This window comes from Haemaphysalis longicornis, unplaced genomic scaffold (assembly GCF_048455015.1).
Source record: "Haemaphysalis longicornis isolate Haplotype H1 unplaced genomic scaffold, Haemaphysalis longicornis Haplotype H1 scaffold_4, whole genome shotgun sequence".
Classification (NCBI taxonomy): Eukaryota; Metazoa; Arthropoda; class Arachnida; order Ixodida; family Ixodidae; genus Haemaphysalis; species Haemaphysalis longicornis.
Genome location: NW_027526361.1, coordinates 99,945,088 through 99,972,283, shown reverse-complemented (window position 1 = coordinate 99,972,283; position 27,196 = coordinate 99,945,088). Strand labels below are relative to the sequence as shown.

The 27,196-nt window shown below is 47.6% G+C and overlaps 2 protein-coding genes across 2 annotated transcripts in view; both read left to right on the top strand.

Annotated features, from left to right (window-relative positions):
- Window positions 1–27,196, top strand: part of LOC144179165 (uncharacterized) — a 70,082-nt gene that overhangs the window by 30,303 nt on the left and 12,583 nt on the right. Inside the window, exons 5-7 of the mRNA XM_077707407.1 lie at window positions 4,851–6,652; window positions 22,121–23,525; window positions 24,968–25,125. Of these exons, the coding sequence (XP_077563533.1) occupies window positions 4,851–6,652; window positions 22,121–23,525; window positions 24,968–25,125 (3,365 nt within the window). The remainder of the gene's footprint in view (window positions 1–4,850; window positions 6,653–22,120; window positions 23,526–24,967; window positions 25,126–27,196) is intronic.
- On the top strand, window positions 942–4,837 carry LOC144179166 (uncharacterized). The gene has a single exon (XM_077707408.1). The coding sequence runs from the start codon at window positions 996–998 to the stop codon at window positions 3,051–3,053; it is 2,058 nt and encodes a 685-aa protein (XP_077563534.1). The 5' UTR covers window positions 942–995; the 3' UTR covers window positions 3,054–4,837.

Genomic DNA, 27,196 nt, shown 5'->3' with positions numbered 1-27,196 from the left:
TGGCGTCGGCACTGGCCATGAAGTGGTGCAGGCAGCTCCAGCAACCACTTCTAATCGCTCGCTGAAGTGCCGCTCGAGGCATAAGCGAAGATGTTCATGTAAGAAAAGAGCTGATAATCTGGGCGAAAAGTGGAATATAAAATGCCATCCACGTTGCTTGTGAAAGCGCCCACCATAAAATCAGGGTGTCTACCAACCGGGAAAACCGGGAAAACCGGGAATTCTCAGGGATTTTGAATAGTCTGGAAAAAATCAGGGAAAACTCAGGGAATTTGACAAATTTGTGCTTCTATCAGGGAAAATTAGCTGTAATAAAACACGGTAATGCTGGCTCGAGTAACAGAGCGAGTCGAAAGCGTACAGTTTCCCCGCGCTGTCTCTGATGGCGCCGTCTGATGCAGAGAATGCGCTTCGTGCGGATCGCAAGTGAGCTATTCGACCGCTTCGACGACCCCCCCGACCCTGCCTCCCCACTCCGCGTACGTTGCGCGCCGCGACAACCGCGATAGCTTTTTGCAGCAGCTACAGGTGAAGGGGGATGCGGTAAGTGTGCTACTCCGCCTCGGCCGCCGGGGGTGCCGGCGTGGTGCGTTGCTCCCCCATTCTCTCCGCGCAGTAGCATGCAGTAGCTTCAACACCTGGTGCCATCTACTGCGGTTTCTAGTAAGTTGACACGTGAATTTGGCGTAATAAAAAAAAAAAACATTTTCCTTCATTTTAAAAGTTAAAAGTTTGCAGTTGTGTTATAAATACGTCTTAAATATCGAATATATACATTGTACCCTGTTTCAAGAGCTGATTTTTAACTGCAAGCCGGCACTATATTTCGCTGCGTAGGAAGACACTGTGCGTGTTTTGGCTCCGTACCTTTCGCTGCGCACCAAACGAATTTGACGCGGAGTGTACGCAGTGTAGGTGCGGTGGTTGTGATTCCGAACGTGAATCCCAAATTAACTCTCTGCGCTTGTCCTGTGCAACGCGTTGATGTGACAAGTATGACGACTTTTAAGTGCACTTTCGTCCAAGACTGGACGAATCCGGAACACTGCCAGTTTGCAGCCTGGGTTAGGCCCGTTGAAAGTAACACGAACGCGGCCTACTGTGTGCTGTGCAGAAAACAGTTTTCGCTCAGCAACATGGGAAGAAGAGCTTTGACAAGTCACGCGGAAAGTAAGAAGCACCGACTTGCTGCGACCGGAGCCGCAACACCCTCTGTAACTTCGTTTTTCACTACGCCGGCAAGGAAGCCGGCGGCGGCAATTGTGCAAGCCGGGCCAGTGGCGTCAAGTTCTGTGCCGCCATCATTTGCTTCAACTGCAGCTACAGACATCCAACCCGAGCGTGCAGCAAAGGATATCTTTCAGCGTGACATAGAGGTCATAAATGCTGAGGTGATGTGGTGTCTGAGCGCTGTTATGACGCACACGTCATACCGTGCTGCCGCGGCATCGGCTTCTCTTTTCCCTTTGATGTTCCCGTCGTCAGCTACAGCCAAGAAAGTGCAGCTTGGCAAAGACAAGGTGGGATATACAGTTGTCTATGGTCTTGCGCCGTTCTTTAAAGAGATCCTCGTGTCGGAAGTGAGCCAAGCCTCGCACCTTGTCGTGGCGTTTGACGAGTCGTTAAACAAAGTTGCACAAAAGGAGCAAATGGACGTGTTGGTTCGCTTTTGGTCGGAGGCAGAGGAGTGCATGAAAACGCGCTACCTGACGTCATGCTTTCTTGGTTGCACGCGGGCCGAAGAATTGGTGTCCGCATTTAAAAGTGCCACAGATGGACCCTCGCGGTCCAAAATTCTTCAGATATCAATGGACGGGCCAAACGTAAACATGAAATTTCTTCGTGAGATCAAGCAAGAACTCTGCGATTCCAGTGACAGCCCCCAGATTCTCGAAGTTGGAAGCTGCGGCCTTCATGTTGTGAATGGTGCGTTCAAAACCGGACACGCGGCAACAGGGTGGCATTTCATAGAATTTCTCCGGGCTATCTACAATTTGTTCAAATGCGTACCCGCCCGACGTGCTGAATACGCACGCATCACCGAGAGCAACATCTACCCTTTGAAGTTTTGTGCTGTGCGGTGGCTTGAAAACGTGCGTGTAATTTCGAGGGCTCTTGAGGTTCTGCCGTATCTAAAGGTCTACGTTGAATCGTGTCGAAACGAGAACAAGCGACCGACTAGTGCCAGCTACGGCGTGGTCAAAACAGCCATCCGTGACCCCCTGCTGCCTGCGAAGCTAACCTTTATGCTTAGTGTCGCGGAAGAACTCCAGCCGTTCCTGGCTCAGTTCCAGACTGATTCGCCGATGTTTCCATTTCTTGGAACAGCGTTGGAAAATCTTCTGCGATTGTTAATGAGTAGAATAGTAAAGAAAGAAGTAATGATGGCTGCGGACAGCCCACTGAAGTTGGTAAAGGTGGACATGGACCAACCTGCGAACATTCTTGGAACGCCCAAGATTGACCTTGGCTTTGCGACGAGGAATGCACTTCGAAAGGCCCCAAAACTTTCAGATTTGACTGTCCTTGCATTCAGAAAGGACTGCGCCACTTTTGTGAAGAACTGCGCCAAAAAGATCGCGGAAAAGTCACCATTGAAGTTTAAACTGATGAGGGGATCGTTGTGTCTGGATCCCGCGTGCGCGCTGATTCCCGAGCTTGGGGAAAGGCGTTTAAGTGAGGCACTCGAAGTTTTAACAGAACATCAATGGATGACTGGAGCGGAAGCAGATCGCACTTTGCGGTCCTACAAGCATGTGTGCTCTTTAGCCTCTACGCAGGCAGCGTTGAAATGTTTTGACCGAAGCACGCATCGGCTGGACGCCCTTTGGGCAGGTGTCTGTGGCTCAAACAAGGAACTGTTCACTTTCGCCAAGATAATTATCTCTCTTTCGCACGGAAATGCGTCTGTTGAGCGGGGATTTTCCATCAACAAGGACTGCCTTGTCGAAAATCAGAAGGAACAATCTCTGGTCGCCCAGCGAATTGTCTTCGACGCCGTGTCGTCGGCTGGAGGAGTTCCTGATCCAAACCGAAATAAACTCTTTAATTAAAGCAGTGAAATTTTGCTTTTTTTTGCGTTGTTTTTTAATGAAATAAACATTACTTGTTACCATTCAAAATGTATTATGTCTTTTCTTACTTTTCTGATGGAGGCGAAAAGCAAAAACGCCCGTGTGTACGAGATTTCGGCGCACGTTAAAGATCCCCAGGTGGTCAAAATTAATCCGGAGCCCTCCACTACGGCGCGCCTCATCGCCTGCGTTGCGTCGGCGCGTTAAACCCTACAATCAATCAAATCATGTCTTTTCTTATTTTATAACATGCTTATTAGAGTGTGACAGCATCTGGCGACATGGTGTCGGCCTGCCTTGCCCTAAAACGAAGTTCTGTGTCACTCAGGGAATTTAGCAAAATCACTGAGGGAAAACCTGGAAAACTCAGGGAATTTGAAAATGTCAACTTGGTAGACACCCTGAAAATGCCGCAGTGGTAAGCCTAAACATCTCTGGCGCGGCCAGCCGGCTGCTTGGAACGCTTTGAATCTCCCGCCTTTAGGTGCACGTCTCCGCATTGGTGCAAGTCGTGAAGCTGCCACACAAAGAAGCTGCCATGAGCGCAGAGTAGTCGACACGACCGTGAAAAAAACGCACGCACAGCGCCGACGTGCACGAATTGTGTGCGAAAACGGGCCACGAGGTTCACGCTCGATAGAAACAACTTGCTGCGCGCGGATGGGGAGGGGGGTGGTCTATCTTCCGAGGTGCGTCAAGCAAGGTCAGTTGTGGTTATAACGTACGCGTGAACTAAAGGGTGCCTATTTTTTTCTTGTGTGTCGCAGTTGAGAAGAGCTAGGGGTGCGCGCTGCGTTAGATGGCCAATATCATCCTTTATCTTTTCTTTTTCTACCCTAAAACGATGCCCCAGCTGCGCCAGTAGATCAACAGACCCGCCGAAAAACCGCACTATAAATGGTATTGTGCTTCGGCCAAACGCATTTTTAACAGCATGCTTATGCATTGAGTCTTATGAGAGGCAAACGGTAGTCACAAAAGCCTGCGTTATATCCGGTGCCACACTATAAGCATTTACGTTTTAATGGCCTACACTGTATTGCCCTTCCGATTGCAAAAAAAAAAAAAAAAAAAAAGACATCGCAAGCTCTTCTCAAAAATGTGGGGGCATGTGAAGTGTTGTTACCCTTTTAGGGCATCCCACAAATGAAATTATGTATCATTTTACCAATGAAAGTGACCGAAACTGGTGTCCTCCGCTGAATTCCCAAGACGTAGGCTTCCTGATTTCTCCGTGTGCTCGGGAAAGAGATTGCTACTAACCACGGCACATAAATTCTGCGTTGTTATTTCAGCTGCTCAGTGATTCGCAATGTGTCGTGGCTTTTAAACGTAGTAATGCAACCTTATTGCCGCATCCATGCAATAAATTGAGCTTTGAGGAACCAAATTACAGTGTACCACCCTTTTATACACATTTCATACGCACATACAGCGCGAAATAGACATAACACGGGTCCACAGCGTGCATTTGCACGCTACCGCTAGTCAAGCATCCACACTACCAGTACAACGCTGTCGCCACCTATAGGCCGATCTCACGGCAAATAGCACATACTTCGGTTAAGTATAGAAATACCCATGGGTATGAGCTTTTATTGTAAGAGAATCCTGAGAAGTGTGATCTTTCTCAGGGGACCTGGAGGTGCCTCGTAGCCCAGGTGTAGAGCTGGGGCTTGAAACGCCAAATTTCAATAGGTCTGCGTGTTGTGCCCTCGTTCGTTGTTGCGTGTGGGTTGCTGCAAATGCTCTCGGCGGTGGTCTTGCTCCTTTCAGAGCCGGCACGCAAGCGGAACTCGCGTGCCAAGCAGCGCGGTCCCTTTGACGGAGTCCTGGTGTCTCAGCTGCTGGCCCAGCGTGACGAGCAGTCGCTGCGCAAGCAGGCCGCCAGCATGTGCACCATGGCAAGCCCCACCCCGGTGCACTACACGAGCAGCAGCAACGCCACCGCCACCACGACCACCGGTGCCCTGCCGTGGCAGGCGGGCTACTACCAGCATCACCGGGAGGCCGTGACAATCCGGTGCGGAGGCGCCAGCCTGCAGGGGCCGACCACTTTCCAGCCGGTGCCCAACGGGACGGTGGTCGCCCAGGCGGTCCGCACGGCCGCCCCGGTGCTGCAGGCGAGCGCCGGCCCCAACTACCAGTGTCCTCCCAGTGCAACCCCCTGCTCCCCGGTCAACAACCGGCCGCCTTCCGGCCGCTCAAGGGGGGCCAAGAAGCCGCCTCGCACCAGGATGCCCAAGCTGAGCGCCATCATCTCCAGCCGCGCGGCATGTCCCAACGTGGACATCTGCCAAATGGTTACCTCCAGGCACTCCCCCCACGCCTGCCTCACCCCCCAGCACAGCTGCAGCAGCCACGAGGCCTCTTCGCCTGCTTCCACGCCCGGCCCTGCGGTGGGCCCCTACAGCAGCGTGCACATGGAGACGCAGTTCTCCGCCTGTAGGACCTCCGCGCCCTCCTTGGCCAAGGAGGTGCCGCTGCAGGTGCCACAGGTGGGGCTGCTCAACGGGGGCCTGCCCCTGGTGTCGGTTGCCTCACAGTGCGGCACCACCATGACGACGGCCCCCTTCGTCTTCACGAGTGCGCCCAGCGGCGTGGTGAACCAGGGTAGGAGCGCTATCATGGTGCAGCAGGTGTACAGCCACAAGGTGGCCACCAACTTCTCCCCCACGGAGGCCAAGGGCGGTCAGCAGGTGCTGCAGCACATGAGCGGCATGGTCCTGCCCCCCGCACAGCCCCTGATTGTGGAGTCATCGCCCGCCACCCTGGTGTCGGGCGGGCCCTTCCTCTCCCAGCTGGGCCCGCCCCAGGGGATCCTGGGCCACCGGGCCTCCCCTGGCCACTTCTCTCCGCAGCAGCAGCGCTTTGCCGAGGTGCCCCGCAGCTGCGCCGAGTGCCCCGTGTCCTCGGCCACGCTGTGCACCTCCTCGCTGGCTGGCGGGCCTCAGGTCCTGCTGAGCGGCAGCCACGGCTCGAGCATCGTGCTCCCCTCCAACTCGGTGCCCACCAACGGCACGACGGTGGCGACCTCGGTGGCCCAGATGATGCCGACGGTGGTGCAGCTCATCAACCCGCTGAACCCGGTGCAGAACACGCTGCTCATCCCGCAGCTGCCCACCCTGCGGCTAGACACCCTGCCCACGTTCGGGGCCCCCGGCGGCCTGTTCAGCCCCGGTGGTGCCACCTTCTTGTCGCCCTCGCCCATCCCGGTGCTGGGCTCCCCCGTCGGATCAGACGCGTCGGCCAGTCCGTCCCTGCTGGGCCACGCCGCGCTGCAGCAGTCCTCGTACGTCGACCCGTCGGGTCAGGTGCGGGCGGCCCGTGATGCCACCGCCGCACCTCGGACGTTGGTGACCACTGGCTTTGCGCCGGGCACGGTGCACGCCCTGGCGGCAGCTGCGCCGCAGCAGCATCCGCAGCCCTTCTACACCACGGATGCCATGGTACAGTCCGGCGCGGCGGTTCACGGTGGCAGCGCGGGCGGTTTAGCTACGCCGTGCATGTCCTGCGGGCCGTCCCCGGTGACTGAGTCTGTGTGCGACAGTGGCTGCCGCCTGGGTCTCGCCAACGGGGTGAGTGCCATGGCCCTCTGGGGACCTGCTTGCTGAGGCGAAGCAGGGGCTGCTGCTGGCTAACCGCACGCGCTTGCCCGGTTGTGGTGGTGCTGGGGAAGTGGGGGTGCCTGCGTCAGGGTGGCTCTGCGTGTGTGTGCGTGTGCGTGTGGCTCGTTGTAGGGTAGTGCAGTGTACGTGTCACTCTTGTGTAGAGCACTCAAGCGGTGGGAAGTTAATATAGGTTCAGTTGCGGCTCGGTTAATGATTTAGCAACGCCTAGTGCCGGGCTAGTTGGTTGAACGTCGTTTGCAGGATTGCGTTGGGTATAACACAAAACGGACTGGAAAGAGCTCTGCACAGTCCACGTCTCTGTAGGTGTTCTTTCCACACCATTATCTGTTATACCCAGCACAATCCTACAAACAATTGGTTAACGCACATCGGTGGTGAGCATATATTAGGGCACACCCTTGTCAAGCTCCTCACTGTATCTTTGCCATGAGTAAAAAGCAGGCAAGTGGTGCAGAAAAAAGCGAGAAGGGAGTGGGAGTTGGCTATGCCCCTACGGGGTAGTCTCGCTAGAAAACAGTGGTAGAACTCCTGATTTGAAAAGAGCTTTATGCTTATTTTGGGCAAAAAATGGTACAGTAGGAGCCCGTTGATACATTCTTGGTTCATACGATTTCCCGGTTAGTATGCTCTCAATTGTGAACACTGAAAATTCCCCGTAGCACGTTTCCTACTGAATAGTACGTTTTCCCGGATAGCGCGTTTCTCCCTCGCTCTATTCTTTTTTAAAACATGGAGGTTCTACTGTAATGGCAGATTTTAAAAATGCAGGGCTGCATTAAAAATTTGTTGGTCGCACTGCACATTACTCACGAGGAAAAGGAGCGAGGGGGCACAGATGTTATGATGGGAGCAAATTCAGGAGATAAAGCTGCACAACAAGCAAACGTATCATTCATAACTGCACACCATTCTTGTCTCACTATGTCACACTGCTAGTCACTTTTTCCATGGAAGTGCCTTCTTGCACTCCTTGGAATTTTTTCTTGTCACAAAAAGTTGCCACTTTTTTCATTGCCCTTTGTGTTCTCTTTTTCGCATGCCTTTTCATTTTCATCACTGTACGTGGAAGCCCTTTTTGTCAGCCTACTAGTCGCACTAGTCTTCTATTTCCTTGTCAAACTTGTCGTTAATCTGTTGAGTGCACTCATCGATCTCATCACTTTTTCCCTCCATCAAACCATGCTCAAAAATTCCACCAAGTTCTTAATTACTGTGGGGATTGCTTATTTCGAACGAAGAACATTACCTGTAGCCTTCTGATGGGATGTTCCTCGAGGGATATGGTTTGCGGTTCCACCTGTGTTCATCGCATCTTCCGTAGAAGGGAAATGATTTGTCAGAAAAAACAAAAAAAAATTCTGGAAAATTTATTAATGGATCTTCAAAAATGAATGAGCACCTATTCCCACTCCCTTGCAGACGTGCGGCTCTGCTCGGTGTGCATGCGTTGCTGCATCTTTAGAGGCCTGCGTCACGGCATTTCTCGCATGCCCTTTTCAGACCGGACCAACTGTGCCTTGCTTTCTAATCGCCTCAGTGGTCACGTTTGCTTGCTTTAGCAGCGGCATTGGCTGCGTGTCACTGTATTTGTTGTCCACCGGTATCGGCACTGTGTCGCCATCATTCATACTCCATCCCTTTTTGCCGCCTACTTGGCCCTGCACTTTCTGCACACTCCATTTTACGACGCGTACAAGCGGCGATGGGACAGGTCTACTAGACACTGTGCTACGGGTCCGTGTGTTGGCTCTTCGACTTTGCGCAACTCCTGGAGCAGCGAGCTAGAATGCAGCACCGGCTGTGCTGCTGTCACCCTGTCTGCATGTTATCTGTCATTCTTAATTCTCCTCGTGCTCTCTGACCACGGATCAGTGGTGGAAATTTTTGCACTGACAGTGTGTCGGGCGCCGTCCTAGGACCTGTTCTTCTCTCGGGTAAACCTCTCTAACCCTTTGATGCCCAAAACTGCATTATTTTGCTTTTAAGTGTGTGAGAAGTTTTTTACGATCTAAAAGAACTTCCGACATCACAAATATGAAGCCAGAAAAAATTTCGTTCATTAGGACAGACGCTAGGAGACACTGGGCACTGGCTGCCCATACATCACTTGAACAAGAGAGCTACCTTGATCACCATGATTTATGATTCAAGTGAAGACAATCACTTAGTTTTTATTGCTGTCATTTGTAATAAGAACGAAATTGCACAATTTCGATTACCTGTCACTAGCCCATTGAGCCACGCGGGCTTGATGCGAGTTGACACGCGTGAACAATACATATTTTTTTAGCACTCGGAAGTACGCGCTGCCATCTCTCCTTTAAATAAATGTCGAAAAGCCACAAAGTGTGAGAGAAAAAATATTGTTTGAGTTGTTGCTCCTGAGCACCACTGGACATCAAAGGGCTAATAATTAGGACTGATCACCAGTTGGAATCACCAATGTTGTGCGTGGGCAAGCAGCGTAGGTGCCCACTAACCTGACTTTGCATGACAGACGTGCCTGATACATTGAGGGGGGCGGTAAACAGTTGATAAGAAGTTGAAAGATGTGCTTCAAGACATGCCAAAGAGCCTTTGGAGCAATGTTTAGGGCGCTTGGCAAAAGGTTTGGAAGTGCTAGGCAAGGAAAGGAGGTCGTCATAGTTTTGGAGCAACCAAAGCAGAAGTTTCGAACTCTCTTCTTATTTTCAGAAGCTTAATTGTGCATGCTTGACAGTAGCCACGTAGCTACTGAGGGGTCATTCAGAACGCTTTTTAAGGTAACACCTCTGTGTGCTCTACACAACTGTGATGCGTGCTGTACATGCTCGGAGTCCTGTAGACCTAGGCAGCTCGCGAGGATGTGGTTAGGCATTGGTGCAAATGGTTTGCCTTTTTCGTGTCCGTATTTGCAGCAGTTGAATAATACCCCAGCCCAACTCTGACAACTGTTTTTTGCTAGGCTAATTGAATGGAGAATCGCAGTTTTGTCTTTACCGCACAAGTCGGCAGCCTATGTGTTCAGGGGCTGCAAAGTTGCATGAAATGGGCAGTCAATGTATGTCGAGCAGAAGCTTCTGATTGAGCCGATGAATATACACCCGATAAAATTAAGGCAAGAAGTGGATCGTGTAGCGCTCTTGGTGATTATTGCGCAGTTGTTGGCGAAGGCTTGGTGCAAAGGCCGTTTGTCACAAGTTGAAAAAAATTGTGGCCAATGTATTGACGCTCAAAAATGTAGTCTTCACATTAAAGGGACCCTGAAATATTTTTCCAAGATTTTCAAGACTTGTGCCTAATAATGCCATTGAGGCAACACAGTCTCACTGGACGTTGTGTCCTACATTTAGGTTTGGAGCTGTCGCGAGCTATTGGAGTTAGTCATCCTGCTACGGCTTTTGAAATGCCCAAAAGGTTCTCCTTCCATCGGATTGTTCAACTTTAGATTTGTGCCTGCGTGCTATCCCACTTATAGTCAGGTGGTCAAAATGTGACAAGACACAAATACAGTGCCGTTGGCGGTTGATGGCCAGGGTGTAGGCGAGCAGGAAATAAAAATGGGAGTGTCTGAATTATGGAAGTTTTCACAATGCAAGTGGAATGCATTTAGCTGTTCCCTTGAAAAAATGTTTCTGGGTCTCTTTAAGGAGCCATGAAGAGAAAATACAACTTCGTTTAATTTGAAAGAACTAGGATTCAGTTTCTCACTCAGCTCCGTTACAGCCACAAAAGATGTTTTTTTTAATGAAAACAAAGCAAGAAGTATTTAAAAACTTTCAAATTTTGCGCAGTGACGTGTTATGAGCAAGAATGACGTCACACGGGCCAACAATAAAACATAATTTTCAGTGCGTTAACTGCACGTTAGCAGTCAAGTGACGCGGTCAAGTGGAACTAGAGGCCCCATTACAGACATCCAGCCATGTGTCGTCGCGACAGGTCAGTTAGGCGGCCGCTAATCGCACAAACAAGGTTCCGTGACGTCATAGGAAAGTTGCGGGAAATTGGCTAGGGGGTCGCGACTGCTTCACACGTTTTCTTCAATATCTCCGTTATTTGTGCGAAGATTGCGATGATATCGGTATCATTGTTATCGGGACTAAGCAGTCTTTCTAATAAACCCAACTTGTATTTTGTCTCCATGGCTCCTTTAATTAATGGAGAGGTCAACGCAGCCGTGAGCTACAGGAAAAATCAGTTCAGCTTTTAATAATAGGTGTAATGCTGAATGCCCCGAGTTGAAAAGCTGTGTGTTTTGGGCAGGGGGTGTGTATGTATATAGTATCCAAGCTAGTTGCTTGTGTTGTTAACTAGTTGAGCACTGTTTGGGCAAATCCCTTTTTTTTTTTTTTTTTTGCCATACAGTTCGCTTGTTCGCGCAGTGCTCACATGTAAACTTATGCAGTGTTTTCCTGCAAATCAATCGACGTCAAGGAAATTTATTTCCTTCATTCTACACGCACACCTTTTTTTTCTTCATTCGTTCGCCTGTGTTCTGTAACCTCTGAAAGTTCAGTGCACAGTATCAAGAATGCTTTGCAGCATGCATTATTATGCTGCAGTCGTTTGTAACTGCAGCTGCTAAGGTGGAAGGTGTGCTCCGGTTATTTTTTGCACTCTTTGTGTGTTTAGTCAAGACTGCTCAAAGTTGGCATCGAAAATTCATTTTGAGACCCTATCGTATACTCTATTTTCTCTGACACTGCTGTTGTACAAATACGGTTAAAACGTTGGAAGCAATCCAGAAGTGTGTGTCGCTCATTAGCGCATGCGATAGAGTTTGTCAAAATCGGCTGTGGCCAGTTTTTTTGTAGTTCTTTTTTGTAAGCACTCTCAATCGGCGATGATAACTCAGGAATATCAGACCGGTAAATACATATGTCCCATCATGTGGTAATTGAGCTCCCCACACTACATCATCGATTGGTGCTTCGTTTTATTTTCTTTTTTTTTTAAGCCGAGTGATTTCTTGTACCCGAGTGGAAACCTTTTACGGCAGTGTCACGAGTCTTTGCACGAATTTATGAACGTAAAGGCCATTTATTATTCTGTTTTAAAGTTATATGCATATATACAGTAAATATATATATATATACACACACACACATTCATCATGAATCACTTCTGTATATTTTTGTTCCCATTCCGCAAATGTCACCAAGTTTCTTTTATTCTCGTTCTCCCTTTTTGCCCTTTCTTTACAAGGGAACATCATCGCACCATTTTTTTTTTCTTTTTGCACTAACTGATGTACAGGTAATGTGTTAGCATTGTGCAAGATCTGATTTATTGCGACTCTTCCGGTTCATTTTTGTATGAGCTTGCTGCAAGGTGTTTAGAATTAGACCCTGTTTGAGCTCACCCCTGTTCAGTGCGTGAATGAATTGCTGCTGTTTGTTGTGACTGGTGCACCGTGTAGTATATGTCCTCCATGTTTTGAGCATGCAATGGTGCTTTTGAACCTCCCGTTTTCCTTTTGCACCTGTCTTTCTTGAAACTGCGGCATTATTCTCTTTTGAAGCTGTAGTGCTGTGTTTTGTTGATAAAAAAATGTGGCTAGTACTTCATTTCTTGAAAAAGAAAAAACTTTTTTTTCGTGCAAACTGGCCGCAAATGTAAACTGCTACATCACAGTGGCCTGTGTTCATCTGGCTGCCCATGCATAAGGTTTGCATAAATGTTGCATCCTATGCCACATTCTGAAATTGAAATGTAGTGACGACGGACATTCTATAAACCAAGGTTTGTCTGACAATGCCACTTACTTTGGCACTACTGTGTGGTGATGCCGCAATGTGCAAGGCCACTGCTGTGCAATTGTTAAAGCAGTAGCATTGCCTTTACTTTCGCACACGTGTTGGGAATAATCAGTGAAAAAGTAGAAGACGCTGCAGTCTCAAGAAAGAATAGTGGTGCATTTGTGTGCGTCCTGTATCCCTTCCCCAGGAAGACAGGGTTAATCCAGGTTGTGTGAACTACCCACCTCAGTCTCGAGTAACCAAGTACACGCACATTACAGCATTGGAGGCATGTCGCTGTGATAAGCCACAACACGCTAGGGCAGGCATAAAAAGGGGTCTGGCTTTCTTTACAACGAAGATTCACTCTCACTTAGCAGGCCCGTTGCACTCTCTTTTCATCTGTGTACCATCCCAAACCCCAAATATATAAAGCCACCACCGCACAAATTGTTATCCCGTGAATGTGTTTTGCTTCACCCAGAAAGTTGCTTGTGCAGGTGGTAAGCCAACACACATCCAGTGGTGTTTCTTTCAGATAGCAAGTTCAGAAAGAGCATTTTTGTGTTTTGTTTGCAGTTGATTACTATTACTTTTCAGGTGTGCATTGATTGGTTCTACATTTTTATTTAAGTGTAGAGCAAATTACAGTGTACGAAAAAAAGGGTTTCTGGGGCCTAAATTGAATTCAACCATTGGTAATGCAGTGCCTGCAAACTCTTTTAATCGTGAAGGCGAGGGTCAATGTTTTAGATTTGCATTTCAGTACGAACTGTACCGTATATTTTGTTACCCATTTGGGAGCTTGATGAAAAAAGCCACCAGTTGTAAAGGGTGACTCTGTCGTGCAGAGGTGCCCAAATAAAATCAAATTGTGTGCCCCGTATTAGGAGGTGCTCTCCTCTCCTGCTGCTCATGTTGTCGCAAGCTAAAATAAAAAAGCATCACCACTGCATTTTGAGTTTCTTTTGCCTTCCCTGTTGTTGCATGGTCAAAACATGGTGGACATGTGTGTGCACGTTGCTTTGTAGCTGCAGTCCCCTTTGGTAGCGCTGCTTGATGGTGCAGGAAAAGCACTGACAAGCACTGCTCACCTTCCAAACTCATTTGCCTGCCACGCTTCTGTGCTCTAGAGAGACGGCAAGATTTCAGATAGTGCAGTGGCCTGGAGTGTCCATGAAAGGCGAAAGGCCATGTATATTCAGAAAACCCATCCTTTGCCACCACTCACCTCTTGTGAAAATCGGCAATCCCCGTATGGGCATGCTGGCTATTGAATGATGGTACACAGCCCTCCTGCCCCCTCCTCCCCGAAGCATGATTATTGTATATGCACTTGTACAAGAACCACGCCTTATCTTGGGACCAAATTATGTGGGGTGCAGCCGTGGATTGGAGGAGTGAATTCCGGTGATTGCGCCTCTGGTTAGTACTTGAGGACACCTCGCTTAATCATGGCTGCATATGACCCCTGGCACCGTGCACTATTGTAAATGATGCTATGGTCATCCATGCTTCCCTCTATTTCTGCATCCAAACAATTTGTTTTGTTGTATGAATGTTTCCATCTTCCACGTGCAAGAGTGTCTGCCGCGACCTTTCGAAGACTTAGCCACTCTTCTACTTTTCTTTTGCTTCAAAGCAGCCTGCGCGGACCTGAAACTTAGCCACTGTATTTCCTTCCTGCTTCCAAGCTGGCTGCACAGGTCTAAAACCTAGCTGCTGCTCCCCTTTCCAAGCAGGCTGCCCTGACTTGGAACTTTGCCACTGCTCTGCTTTTTTAAGATCCTCTACTTTCGTCTTGTTTCCAAGCACGCTGTGCTGACTTGGAACTTTGAACTTAGCTGATGAATTTTCCTCCTGCTTCCTAGCATACTGCACATACTTGGAACTTGGTTGCTGTGTTTTCCTCCTGCTTCCAAGAAGACTGCTCGGGCGTAAAACCTAGCTGCCTGTTTCCAAGCGGGCTGACCTGGAACTTTGCCACTGCTTTGCTTTTTTAAGATCCTCTACTCTCCTCTTGCTTCCAAGCAGGCTGTGCTAACTTGGAACTTAGCTGATGAATTTTCCTCCTACTTCCCAGCATACTGCACAGACCTGGAACTTGGTTGCTGTGTTTTCCTCCTGCTTCCAAGAAAACTGCTCGGACCTGAAACCTAGCTGCTTTTGTTTCCAAGCGGGCTTGCCCTGACCTGGAACGTTGCCACTGCTGTTTTTTTTTTTTTAGTTCCTCCACTTTCCTCCTGCTTCCAAGCATGCTGGGCTGACCTTGAACTTAGCCAGTTTTCCTCCTGCTTCCTGGAATGCTGCTTTTGAGTTCTATGATGACTGCCCGGGCTTGGAATGTAGCTGCTTTGGAGTTCTAATTTCATCCTTCTTCCAAGCATAATGTACAGATTTGAAAATCGGCCATTAGAATACCCTGCTTCCAAGCAGGCTTCACAGGCCTGGAGACCTGATTGGTGCAATGGTTGCTTTGCCTGTACGCTGCTGCACCTCGTGTGTGCAATCATTGTGTCTCTCAGCGGTCATGAACTCTTACAGATAAGCATTGTCGCTTTGCCCCCAATCGTCAAGGAAGGCCAGTTAAGGCAGTACTGCACAGTGCAATTTGTGTCTGTGGGTGAAAATATTGCCACTTGATGACGGCTTTTTTTTTTTTTTCTGAAATTTTACAGTGCCCTGGGGGAATGTGGCCTTACTGTATGAAGCAGAAATCATACAACCTGTCTCTCTGAAAGCCTTTTATCAGCGCCCTTCTTCACTTTAAGCACGGTTAAGCACAACTTTATTTCCAGCCAGGGAATGAATGGAGACTCAAAAACATGACTGGGAGTAGAGTACCGAAACGGTAGGATCTTCGCATAGTCTCGCAAAGGTTTCTAGTTGACAAGAAGCTAGGCTGCAGTCCCAAAGGCTGTGGTTGCAAAAAAGCCGTAGGTCAGCTGTGTGCTTGGGAGTGCTAAGCTGCTTAACTGTGCTTTTGTAGTGGGCCATGCAGACAAAATACTGTTTTATTTGAAAGTTCTTGTGTTTTAGAGTGCCCCCAGCGCGTGTCCTGCAGCAGATGATGCCATATTCACTGAGAAATTAATTTAGGTTAAAATTTTCATTCTCCCACCAAATCGTGTTTTTGTGACGTTTGCCCTGATGTCATGAGGGCGGGTATTGAAACGAACTTCTAGTGCGTCATTAGGCCCTGCAGCCTTGCTTGCCGTTAGTCCTCCCAGATGGCGTTACCATAGTCAGCTGTGAACCGTTGTCCGCCGTTGCTTTGTTTTTGACCGTATTGGCTCCTGGCTTGTTTTTATTACGGTCGAAAGTAATTGTTTCGTGAAACATGGGGTTGCTCGACAAACAGGCTCACGTAATACAATGTCGCTAACGCGAATCGGCTAGCGTCGTGTAAGACAACTCCAAAGCGCCGGCCTGGTTTGCAGCTAAAAAAAGCATAGTGCGCCCAGTACCAACAGCAGTGCGCGTTGGTACTTCTATGTTTACATGTATTTTCAGAACTTTCATTGTTTACCCCACCATTCTTACTGCTGTAAGATGAATATGCATTACATTCAAGTGCAAACAGCTCCTTCGGCAAGTTTGTAAGCCCTGCCTTTTTTGCGTTCGCTTTTGCCGGCCTCAGCCAATCGCACAGCTGGGAATATGACATGATAGGCTCTGTTGTGGGAAATGAGCTAGTGGGTCGCATGGCCATTCCCTTTTTTCCTAATTATATAGCTTATTTGAGCGAAGTGTGCGTTAGAAGTGGTGCCAGTATGATTGCTACGAGGCAATCTTTCTAATGAAACAAACTTGTGTTTTGTCGGCATGGCCCCATTAATGCAGTCGTGTGCTGCCTGGGGTTACAGTAGATGTGCGAAGATAGGGGGAAAGGAGAACCCGCATAGAGTTAGAAAATTGTGCAACTGCTGCTTGTCGTCGTAATGCTTTGTAATGCAGAGCTGAGAAAAGAGGAAAATAAAGCACTGGGGAGCAAATGCGTCAAGCAGGTCGATAATAGACCTCTTCAAGGTGATGGTGCACGAGCACCTCCGCTCTCAGAAGCCTCAGTTGCCTTCTTCCCAGAGAGGAGGGACGAAAGTTTAAGGAACACAGCAGCCAAACTAAGTTCTTGCTTTAGGGCAAAGAGTTTATCTCTTGTAGCTTCCCAGGCATTTGCCGCATCCCATTTTTTTGTGACATTGTAAGGAAGTGTTGCATTATTGTAGCAGCAGTAGAAGCCACCCGCAGAAAGTTGGGCTGGCTACCTTTGTTTCTCTTCTAAGCATTTTCTCTATTCTCTGATGCATAGTCACATACATTACTTTTGGTGTAGTAATTTCCATTGGTGCATCTTGGGGTTGAACAGAAATACTTGAAGTATCGCAGAACAGCACAAATATATCAGGATACATGACGTGAGCATAAAGTAAAGGTACTAAGGTTCACACGTATTTGACATCATGGGAAATATCGCAGGTGCCTCTGCACACATGCCAAAAAAGCATCTGGAAACAGGAATACCCCAGTGAAATACCTTTTGTATGTGTGTCGGGGAATGGCTGCATGCATGCATGTGTGCATGATGGGCTATGTGGTGGAAGTCCTCAATATTGCTCAAATTTCTACCATGTGATTTGTATAGAAACATATTCAACCTGGTTGTATACACAAGATTTGTAGACACAGCAGTGCCCTCTCAAATAGGTTGTCTTGCTGGCACCGCGAGTTCAGTCTGTGCTCAACTCGCAATGCTCGTGAACGAAAAAAAGTGCCTCTGCTGCTTCTGGTTAACATAAGTTTGAGGTGTCAGTAAGACTGCCCGTTTTAGAGAGCAGGGACAGCAAATCACAGGATGACGTGGGTTGCAAAAACACTGCGGCATGCGTTTCGCACGCGTGTCACCTTCCGTCGTAATATGTCAGCTGGCAATAGATGCAACAAGACACGTACACTTGCCAGAATATTGCAATGTGATTGATGAAACATAAAAGTGCTTTACTACTGAGATAGAAATACATTACAGAAATACAGATGCTCAAACGTATTTCTGAGGTACGTGTAGCTCAAACTGCTGCTGAAAAGGATTGAAAGTCTTTTTATCGCACTGCCAATGCTTAACTGATTTTCCCCATAAAAAATTAGTTTGGGGTGATGAGAATGAGGCCCAACCCTGTAAGACTTGCCAAGTCACTACGTTTTTGTGCATACACTTGTGCACTTACGTTAAAGTCGCAGTACCTGATTCAGAAAGCAGAAACTGGGGGAAAAACAGCAAACAAGAGCAATCTTTCAACAGACTGCTACCCTGTTCTGTGGATGTATAGATGTGCTGTCAACTCTCCCATTTCAGTGTCAGTGCGGAAATTTATATCTGTGGATTTATCTGTAACCCTCGAGCCCTACAAAGATAGCAGTCTAGTACTATGTCACGTGGCGTTCCAACAGTGGGAGCAGAAAGGCCTGATCCAAATGGTTACATCCAGAGCAGGGCATTTTTTAAAGGGCAGCTTTAACTGAGAGAGGCTGCATTGCTTCGTGCTGTGCTTAGAATTAAAAAAAATGCGGTTGTAGCACCGGAAATCACCAAACTTTCTTACACCTTTGCACGTTCTTTACAGGGTAACTTTTCACATGTTCCCACTTGAGTAGCTTCCAAAACAGGATGCTGATGGTACCTTCGACTGAACCACATCAGGGAACATTTTCGCTCCACTCTCAGTGCTAGAATGCGTTAAACTGCCACTTGTTTCAGCCGTCAAGGACTCCGCACTAAAACGAAACTTCTGCAGTGCACGATTCTTGTTTACTGGATGTTATGTAAGAAAAATTATGCATAAAGTTCGGGAACATCCTTGTACTTTAGGGAGCTTGAGGAGTTTCTGCTCATTGAGTTACAAACCATTACAATTAAGGCCTGTGAGAGCATCGAGGACAAGTTGTTTCCACACGTGCGTAGGAAACTTATGTAGCAGCTGGGCACCTGGTTCGGTGAAGTTTTTGGAGAGCATAACTGCTCTGTAGTGCTCTAAAGAAGGCTGGGCGAACAGCACACTGTTAAGCGATCCATTGAAAGGCTGTGTCAGGACAGGTCGGATGAATCACTGGTGGCTGTCTCTCGATGTTGTTGGCTGCAATGATCGGTTACATATTCCGAAGATCTCTGCAATGTGATAAATTTGATCCCTGTCATGTACTTCCCTAAAACAGCCTTTACTACTGTTACTGTATGCCTGTGGCTCTTCTGCAGTGAGTCCTCACTCGGTACAGGACTATAAAGAAATGAATACACCACTTCACGTGCGACATGCTTCTAGTCAGTAACTGTCTTGTGCAGAATAAGGACGGCAATACTATAGTTCCTACCTCTGCACTGTTATGCGCTTTGAAAGGTTCCTTCAAAATTTGATCTCCAGGCTCCTATAAAATGGGATCCTTGGCCCGAAAATGCAGATTTCTAGTTGCATTTCGCTTTTTCCAGTTTTAACTATATTTTTCTGTTGATTTGTTTGTTTCATTTCGATTTGCGTGTAATTTACCCCCCTTATGCACTCGAGTAGTATGTATTGACGGCTTATTGGCATAACTTTTCTGCTGCTGTAGAGGAATGCTTACACAAGGGGTGTGCTTAGTGGCGAGGCCACTGGGCTGAGAAGGAGCAATATTTGTGGCAAAATTATTATGTGCACATATTTTATTTCTTGAACGGGGTCAATTCTGGTTACAACGGGTAACGGTGTAGCAAGCGCGCTGGAGCTCAGATGCGATGACTTCACCATTTGTTTTGCAAGTTCTCCACACTTTTTAAAGGCAACAGACCCGGTTATAACTAGAGGCCAAATTTTTAGCCATTAAAAAGGCACATTTTAGGCGCCAGAATGTGCAGGCAAAATAACGTTTTAGGCCTCCAACGTCGTGAAATTGCCACCGCAAATTTTCACACAAATGAAAATAATTTCAAGTGAACACGTGCTTGACCGGTATCCTTGACAGGACAACATAAAATTTTACTGCTTACGATGGCACTAATTGTCACATGTAATTGCTGGACTAGTAACAATCAATGGCTTAATTCAACAAGCAAACTGCTGATATTCATTTTGAGTGGCCACTTTTGAGTGCTCGAGCGTTGCATAGTGAAACAGACATTTGAAAGAGTACTTGATTGCTAGGAATACCGAATGAAAAAAGACTGTTGGCCTAAAGCCCGTTTTACGTGGTGCAAATCTTGCCTGTGAATTTGCAGCCGCAGTACCGCTCGTGCGGCAAAATGATCTATTTTTCCATTTTTCACTGCTGCTACAAATTGCCAAATGCCAAGTGGTGTTCACATGAGACGTTCCACTGTTCCAAACATTTGGCAGTTTGCCAGAGCAACGAGGAAAGGTCGTTTTGCCGCACGAGCGGCGGCGCAGCTGCGAATTCGCACCATGTGCTTAATGCAATTAAATTACGACGCAACAAAAATACACAAAAATAACAAACACAAGCGAGATGGAAATTCATCAAGAAATTAACTTTCTCTTACATGAGGACTGTTAGGTACAACGTCGCACAGAAAACAAGCGCAGTAAGAAACAAGATGAGATGTGGACAGGACAAGCGCTTGATGTTTTCCTTTCCTTCCTCCTCTCCTCATGCTAGCCAGACATGTTTATATGTGCTGGTTCTGCAATAAACCATTTGTTGAACGTTATCGCTTGTCCTGTTCACGCCTCGTCCTCTGTTTTTTACTGCGCTTGTTTTCTGTGTGACTAAGATCCAACACGCCCAAACCTTTTCCCTTCTGTTAGGTGCAACTCGGGCAATTTCCTTAAATACAATGAAATGCAAATTGTACGGTCAAGATGTCCCAACAGTGCAAATACACCTCTACACATTTGAAGGGCATGTTTGTTTAGCAGCCGAACATATTTTTGGTGGTAAAGCATATTTTAGAGCCTGCCTTAAAAAGTAAATTACAAACAATGTAAAAGCCGCGTGTACATCACTTCTTTTTCCTTTTTTGCTTTGAACCCCCTTATTCCCTGACAGTGCTTTTCAGTTTCGCGTTTACCAAACGCTCGTGCCACGTCAGCGCAGTGGTGTATGCTGGCATGGCGCGAGCGCATTCATTGCTGCTAGCGGTTCTTTTTTGGGAGTTAATTGAACTAGAGGACTAGGTTCAGCACTATAGAGTTTAGAATAATCAATGTTGCCCAGTAACATGAATAACGATCTCAAACTGCACTCGAAGACAAAACTTTCGGCTGCATAGTGTTCATGTAGGTGCAGATTTTGAACGGACATTTATAGGCATTTACAGGTTTTTAGGCACAAACGCCAAAACAAGCATTGATAGGCACTATAAGAACACCATAAAAGCCCTTCTTAACTTTTAATTAATGGTCATACATCAAAGTGGAGTGACAAGAGTGTAAAGAACAAAACAGGCATTAGCATAAAATCTGGTCTCTAGTTATAACGAACCCAGTTATAGTTGATTAACAGTTGGAGCCAACTAAATTCCGAGTGAAATTCGGAGTGGTGCCTGAAATGTGGTTTAGGCACGTTTACATTGGACATTGCTGGTGCTGACATTCTGTGACTGAATAATCTATCTCAATGAGAGGAGAACTGGGGTGTGCTACATTAGCAATATTTCAGCTTAAAATTGTTAGAAATCTTTGCCAAGGCTGTCCTATTTTCTGTGCATGAGGTTCTGCCCAGAAAGTCAAACATGGACACTCTTGCAGCATATTAAATTAGTATCCTGATGCTCATTAAAACAGCAGTGAGCTGTGTGGAAAATTTTTGATTATATTTAGAATTTTGCTAATCCAGTTTTTGATGTCGTAAAGCTTAGGCTGTTAAAGGTCATTAAGAGTCACCACAAGACGGAGGCAAATTTTAAGCAACAAACCCTTAATGTCGCTAAGTTTGTGTGATTAAGAACATTGGGGCCATTAAGAGATGCTTCCAAAAGTTACAGTATGACTGCTGTCCTAAGGCTCGCAAACACTAAGTACGTATAGAACAGCTCACTTCTTAGGTGAATCAGACCATTTCCCTCAATCAGACCATTACAGCGAGACATGCGTATGTTTTTCAGAGGGCAAAAAAAAAGTTAAATGATGTGTGATGTATCACACAGACCCTTGTCGAGCTGCAGAAGTTGCTACGGCACCAAGAGTTCACCACGTAGCTGCCGGAAAATAGTGTCTACAATGGGCAGAGCAAAGGAACTATGAGTTGCTGCAGCTAGCTGTATTCACCTGTCTCTAATAGTAATGAATGAAGCTTCACAATGTTGAGTTGTTGAACACTATTGCTCTCTGCTCTTCACCTTATTTAGAATGAAGTGCGCTACTCCAGATGTGAGAGATATTTCTTATGGACTCTTTAGTAACTATTTCAAACAGCAAAAATGTGTTATGAATTGAATCAATTAGCAATTAAAAACTACTTCCTCCTGCTTCCCAGCGTACTGCGCATGCCTGAAACCTAGTGGTCCTCCTGCTTTAAAAGCTTTTACTGAGCTCTCCTTAACTATGCCTAGGGTAACCTTTGGCCACAAGACAGAACAATGAGCATTTCATCACTTTGGCATGAAATTGGAGCATTTATTAGCTAACCGGCCAGCACAGCAACAGATTGGCAAAGAAAAAAGGCCCGGAGACTCAGTGTAACACCTTGCACTCCCCTGTCTTCCTCCCAGGATGACGGCGTCTCCAAGTCCAAGTGCGGTGTGGCTGAGATGGGCCAGGCGGGAACGCTGAACATGCTGAGCCTGACCGTGTCGGGTCTCCAGCAGACGGGACTGCCCACGGTGACGGTGTTCCCCGCGGGCCAGGCGCCAGTCATGCAGCAGGCCCCCCTGCTCAACTACGGCGCCCTGCCCTCCGTCAACACTCCACAGCTGGTCATGAACATGATGCCCTCCCTCGGACTGTTGGGCATGCCCATGCACAACATGGTCGCCACAGCGGCGCCTCAGCCACAGTCCATCACCGTGCTGCAGGAGCCGTGCCCGACGATGCAACATGCACAGCCACAGTTGCAGCCACAGTTGCAGCCGCAGTTACATCCGCAGCCTCAGCTTCCTCCGCAGCTCCAGGCAGAGCTACCGCCGCCTCCTTTAACCCCGGTGCAGACGCCGCCGCAGCCGCAGCAGCTGGTGGCATCGGAACAGCAGGTGCTAGCCACGACTGTGGTGCCCGATCCTCCGGCACTGCCAGTGATGGTGCAGCAGCCTGCGTCCTCCTGCTTGGAAGAAGATGTCGAGGAAGAAGGCGTTTGCCTGGCCACCGAAGAGGCACCCCCAGAGGGGTGCTTTGAAGCTGGGACGGAACTGGTAGCAGCGGAAGCTCACGAGGAAGATACAGGGTGTGACACCGGTGGTGATACGACATTTGTGGTGTCGACCGCCGAGGCTGATGTCGTGTCAGATCAGCGGAGGGTTGAAGAGCAGCCGCTGTGGCCTCGGCACGAGAGCCGGGGCTTTTCTTCGACGTATACCGGCATGGGCCGCATCGTGCCAGCACCTGAGCAAGAAGAGGAGGAGGAAGAAGAGGACGAAGATGATGAAGAGGAAGAAGAAGAGGAGGAAGACGATGAAGATGACGACGACTGCGTGTGTGTGCACAGTGCGGAAATTCAGGGTCTCTCCGCGGGTGTGGGAGGTGAAGGCAGTCCATCTGTCTCCTCCACAGTTCCCGTTCAGGCGGGCACTGCAAGCTGTGAGGTGCCATCGCAGCGTGGTGAGTGGACTGCTTGCGGCACGGAGCAGGAGGGACACATATCTTCCAGCACAGGAACGGCGGACGATTCGGGTTGCGGGGTCGCCATGGACGACACGAGTCCGTTGCGGGCGGTGCGGGCGTGCCCCGGTGAAGGGGCCCTGAGGGAGGCGGGGCAGCAGCCCTGTGCGGGTGGTGCAAGCAGCGGGGACTCGGGGGTCGAGTCTAGCCACGAGCTGCAGCGGACAAGTGTGACCAGTGCGGCGGGGTTGTTGGGGGACGATGTCGGCGGTGTGTCCAAGCAGAAGGCCAAGAGGGACCCCAAGCGCAGGAGGCGGGAGCTGCTGTTCCTCACGCAGGACGAGTTCAGGGATGACTCGGCCGGTGAGTGGATGCCACTTGGGTTTGTTGGCAAGTGTTGTTTCCCAGCAGGGGCGGCTCAGTGTTTTGCTGAGGGATTTCGGTGCGAGTGTAATGTGCGGGCAGGAGTCTAGGCCACAGTGGCTGTATTTCGGGTAGATGTGTATAATATTGCACCTATACACGACCGGGAATTTCAAGCTTGAGTGAACAGTTGCTACTCAACACTTTGTGTGAAAATAGCTGAGGGTCTGCATCAGGTCGCTGTGAACAAAGCTGCTGCATTGGCTGTAACTGGAGGATGTAGCGGTTACTAAAAACCAAATGACATCAAAACTGACATTGCCTGTTCATTAATTTTTTGTCTCACCGGTAGAGATTAATGTTGAGAATGTTTAAGGAAACTTGCAGTAGAGAACTTTGCCTTCACATTTCCAGTATGGCCAATCATCGCCGCCACAATTTGAGCTTGCCCTGTCGCCAACTAAAGTGTCTTGGAGTCTTGAAAGATTTTGTACATACTGTTATGCTTTTACAAAGCTGTGATCAGTTTCGTTTGTGCCTTCCACTGCGATGTGTGTACATACTGGTTAAAATCCATCTATGTGGTCAGCTAACGTGCATGCTTAGTGGGTCTTTTTTCACGAGAAAAAACGCAGTGAGCAAGCGATATGCAATGGTGATGACCGAGAAAAGCATGTAGAAGGCTTAGCTCTTGGCACTGCCTACTGAACACTAGATGTAGGGGACCTGTAGCTTATGGAGAAAAAGAAAAAGAACGTGCTTGACTGTGCCTAATTGATTGTTGGTAAAGCCGTTTGACACGACACGAAATCACTGATTCAGAATACAAAATATGCTGTATGTCATGTGATGTCGCTGATTTGTGACTTCTGAGGTTGAGCCGCGGGTGGCGCGGACTGACAGTGGGAAGCTCTTTTTTTGGTCCATAAGAAAACCAAGTTTTTGTAGGACATGAGCACTGCCTGTAGGGAGGGCCACCATTGAAAGTCCCCTGAATGCTGCATTTCGAAAAGTCACAGGTCAGTCTGGCATTTTCCCATTGCCGCTGCCAAATCTGCCAAAGCTCACAGCCCTGATTTCCCGTACGCTTACATGTGGAAATTATTGTTACTGCGGTGATAATATTTGCAAAGGATAGGCATTTACATGTGTGCAATTCCCTGCGAGGCAGTGGTGTCTTCTTCGATGAAAATTAGTTCATCTTGGCTGATTACCAAAATAATCAAAGGTTAGAATGAGGTATAATCACAACATTCAGAGCATCACGAACGTTTGTCGACACCTCTACCGCCAGGAAGTCTAGATTTAGACTGGGATTGCCTAGAATGCCCCCATATATGGTGCTATTGTTCTTTCCCCTAATAAAACCCGTTGCAGTTTCTCTGTCCGGTTCTTTGCGACTGATTTGGTGGTGTTCTGTTCCTCTGTCTGCTCCTTCACAGAGGAAGAGCCCGCGTCCCCTCCGCTTCCTCCTCAACCACGCACGTTCGACATTGGGGACCTGGTGTGGGGACAGAGTAAGGGCTTTCCCTCGTGGCCGGGCAAGCTGGTGCGGCCAGACCAGGTGCGCGGACACCACCTCTGCTCCGAGGACGGCAAGGTGGGTGCCGCCCCCTTTCCTCCTCCTGTCGCCACCCCCTTTGGGCACGCCAGATCTTGATTGCAAGCTTTTCAAACACGAAGGATGTGTTTTTGCTGATCGTTGTCCTGTCAGGGCACTCTTTGGGATGAACCAAACTTAAGGGGGGACACCACTCTTAAAACAGCTCCTCTTAATTTCTGAGTAAACTCCGTGAAACCTGCCAGTCTTGCTGCTTTTTCCGCACTGATTTCAAATGTGCCATTATTTTTTCATTCAGCCCATCAGTTCCCAGGATAATTAGAGATAATTAGTCATATTTGGAGGAACAATAGACAAGACAGTCTTAGCCATAAAACTGTAATCTTCACATTTTCCAATACTATGGACCCTGGTGAATGCAATAAAAGAACCAGTTTTTTGATGCATTGCTTGGCACTAATTTTTCAGCTCATTAAACTTTGGTGGCACCAGTGGCAAGGAACCATTTTGAGTGCCCATTTCAAACACCAAAGTTTAATGAGCTGTAAAATTAGCTCCAAGCGTGCATAAAAAAAAAACGATTTTCTTATTCTATTCACTAGGGTTCATAGTATTGTAAAATGTAAAGATTACAGTTTTGTGGCTATCACATTTGTCTGTTGTTCCTCCAAAAAATGACTAATTATTTCTAACTCTCTTGGGAACTGACTGACTGACTGAAAAAATAATGGCATATTTGAAATCAGCAGGGGAAAAGCAGAAAGACCGGCAAGTGTCACAGGGTTTACTTCAAAATTAAAAGAAATTCTTTTAAGAGTCATGTCCCCCCTTAAGTATTTGGCCTTTGGGGGTCTTTTAAAATGGGCGCTGTTACACACCAGGCATTCTTGCGCTGGCTGTTTATGCAGTAGGCAATCCACTGCTGAGCCCCTCCTTTTCATTTGCTGATTAATAGCGACCTTCTGTCTTATTTGGCCTGCACCACCTTTGGAGACAATTTCGAACTTGCGTTTGTTACAGGTGCATGCTATCTTCATGCATGTACCTATAGAGAGCCAATAACGATGATGCTGACTCTGACAGTGGAATAGAAGTAAAATAAGACAGCCAAAACAGGAACGGATGGCAAGGGCTGGAGGTTGCACCACTATGCCACTTGGCAGCTGTAGGGTTGATTGTTGCACAGTGGCCACACAACTCGGTGACCGCACCATGCTGTTTAGGCATTGTATTGGCATTCCCAGGTAGTGGCCGTAATGGTACTGCGTTTTAACAGCAGATCTGTTTAAGGGGGCAGACTGGTCTTAGAGCTATTTTTTTTATTTACCAACCAATTTTAATGAAACTGCACTGCATTATAGAGTTCTTTGTGCTGATTTCTCATCTGCCATTAGACTTTTTGTAAGTTGATTATATTTTGAGTTAATTGATGATTAATTGCCATTATTTTGGGTCACAGTTCCACTCCATACAGAATGGCAATTACCACGTGGCTGGGCAGACAAATGGCTAAAGAATACAATATAGGAAGAACTTTTTTGATTCAGCCATTTTTGGTCGTTTTACAACACAGTGAACTTCGCTTCTCCCGCACTGTGCCAGAAATGGATCGCAGGTGGTGCCAATTGAATGCAATAATAATTTTCCAAAGCCTCCATTTGAAAAATTTGTTTCCAACATTGTATTCTCCACACATTTAGGTATCAGAAGCAAAAAGAGTTGCAGTTGTCAGGGTTCGCACAGGTCCTTGAAAACCTTCAAAACCCTTGAATTTAGAAGTGTCAATTTCAAGGCCTGGAAAGTCCTGGAATTTTTAAAGGGTCCTTGAAAACCCTTGATTTTTCTGGAGAGAACCAATGGCCCTATCTTTTCACAAGAGTTTATAGTGTTTGTCGTGGATTTTAGGTGTTAAAAATGTAAAGAAACATTGTAACAATCAAGTTTCAGTGTATTGCATGAAATTACGAGTTTGGTGGATTGTCATTATTACGAGTCAACATTGTGAACAGCATTCCTCAATAGAATCCATGTCATGATACAATCCAGTGAAGGCCAGCTTCTCTTCTCTATCTTGCATGTTCTATTTAGTCTGTGGACGGCCGCTCATTGC

Bases quoted from the DNA above. Each gene is read 5' to 3' on its own strand.
- LOC144179166 (XM_077707408.1), top strand. From the start codon at position 996: ATGACGACTTTTAAGTGCACTTTCGTCCAAGACTGGACGAATCCGGAA.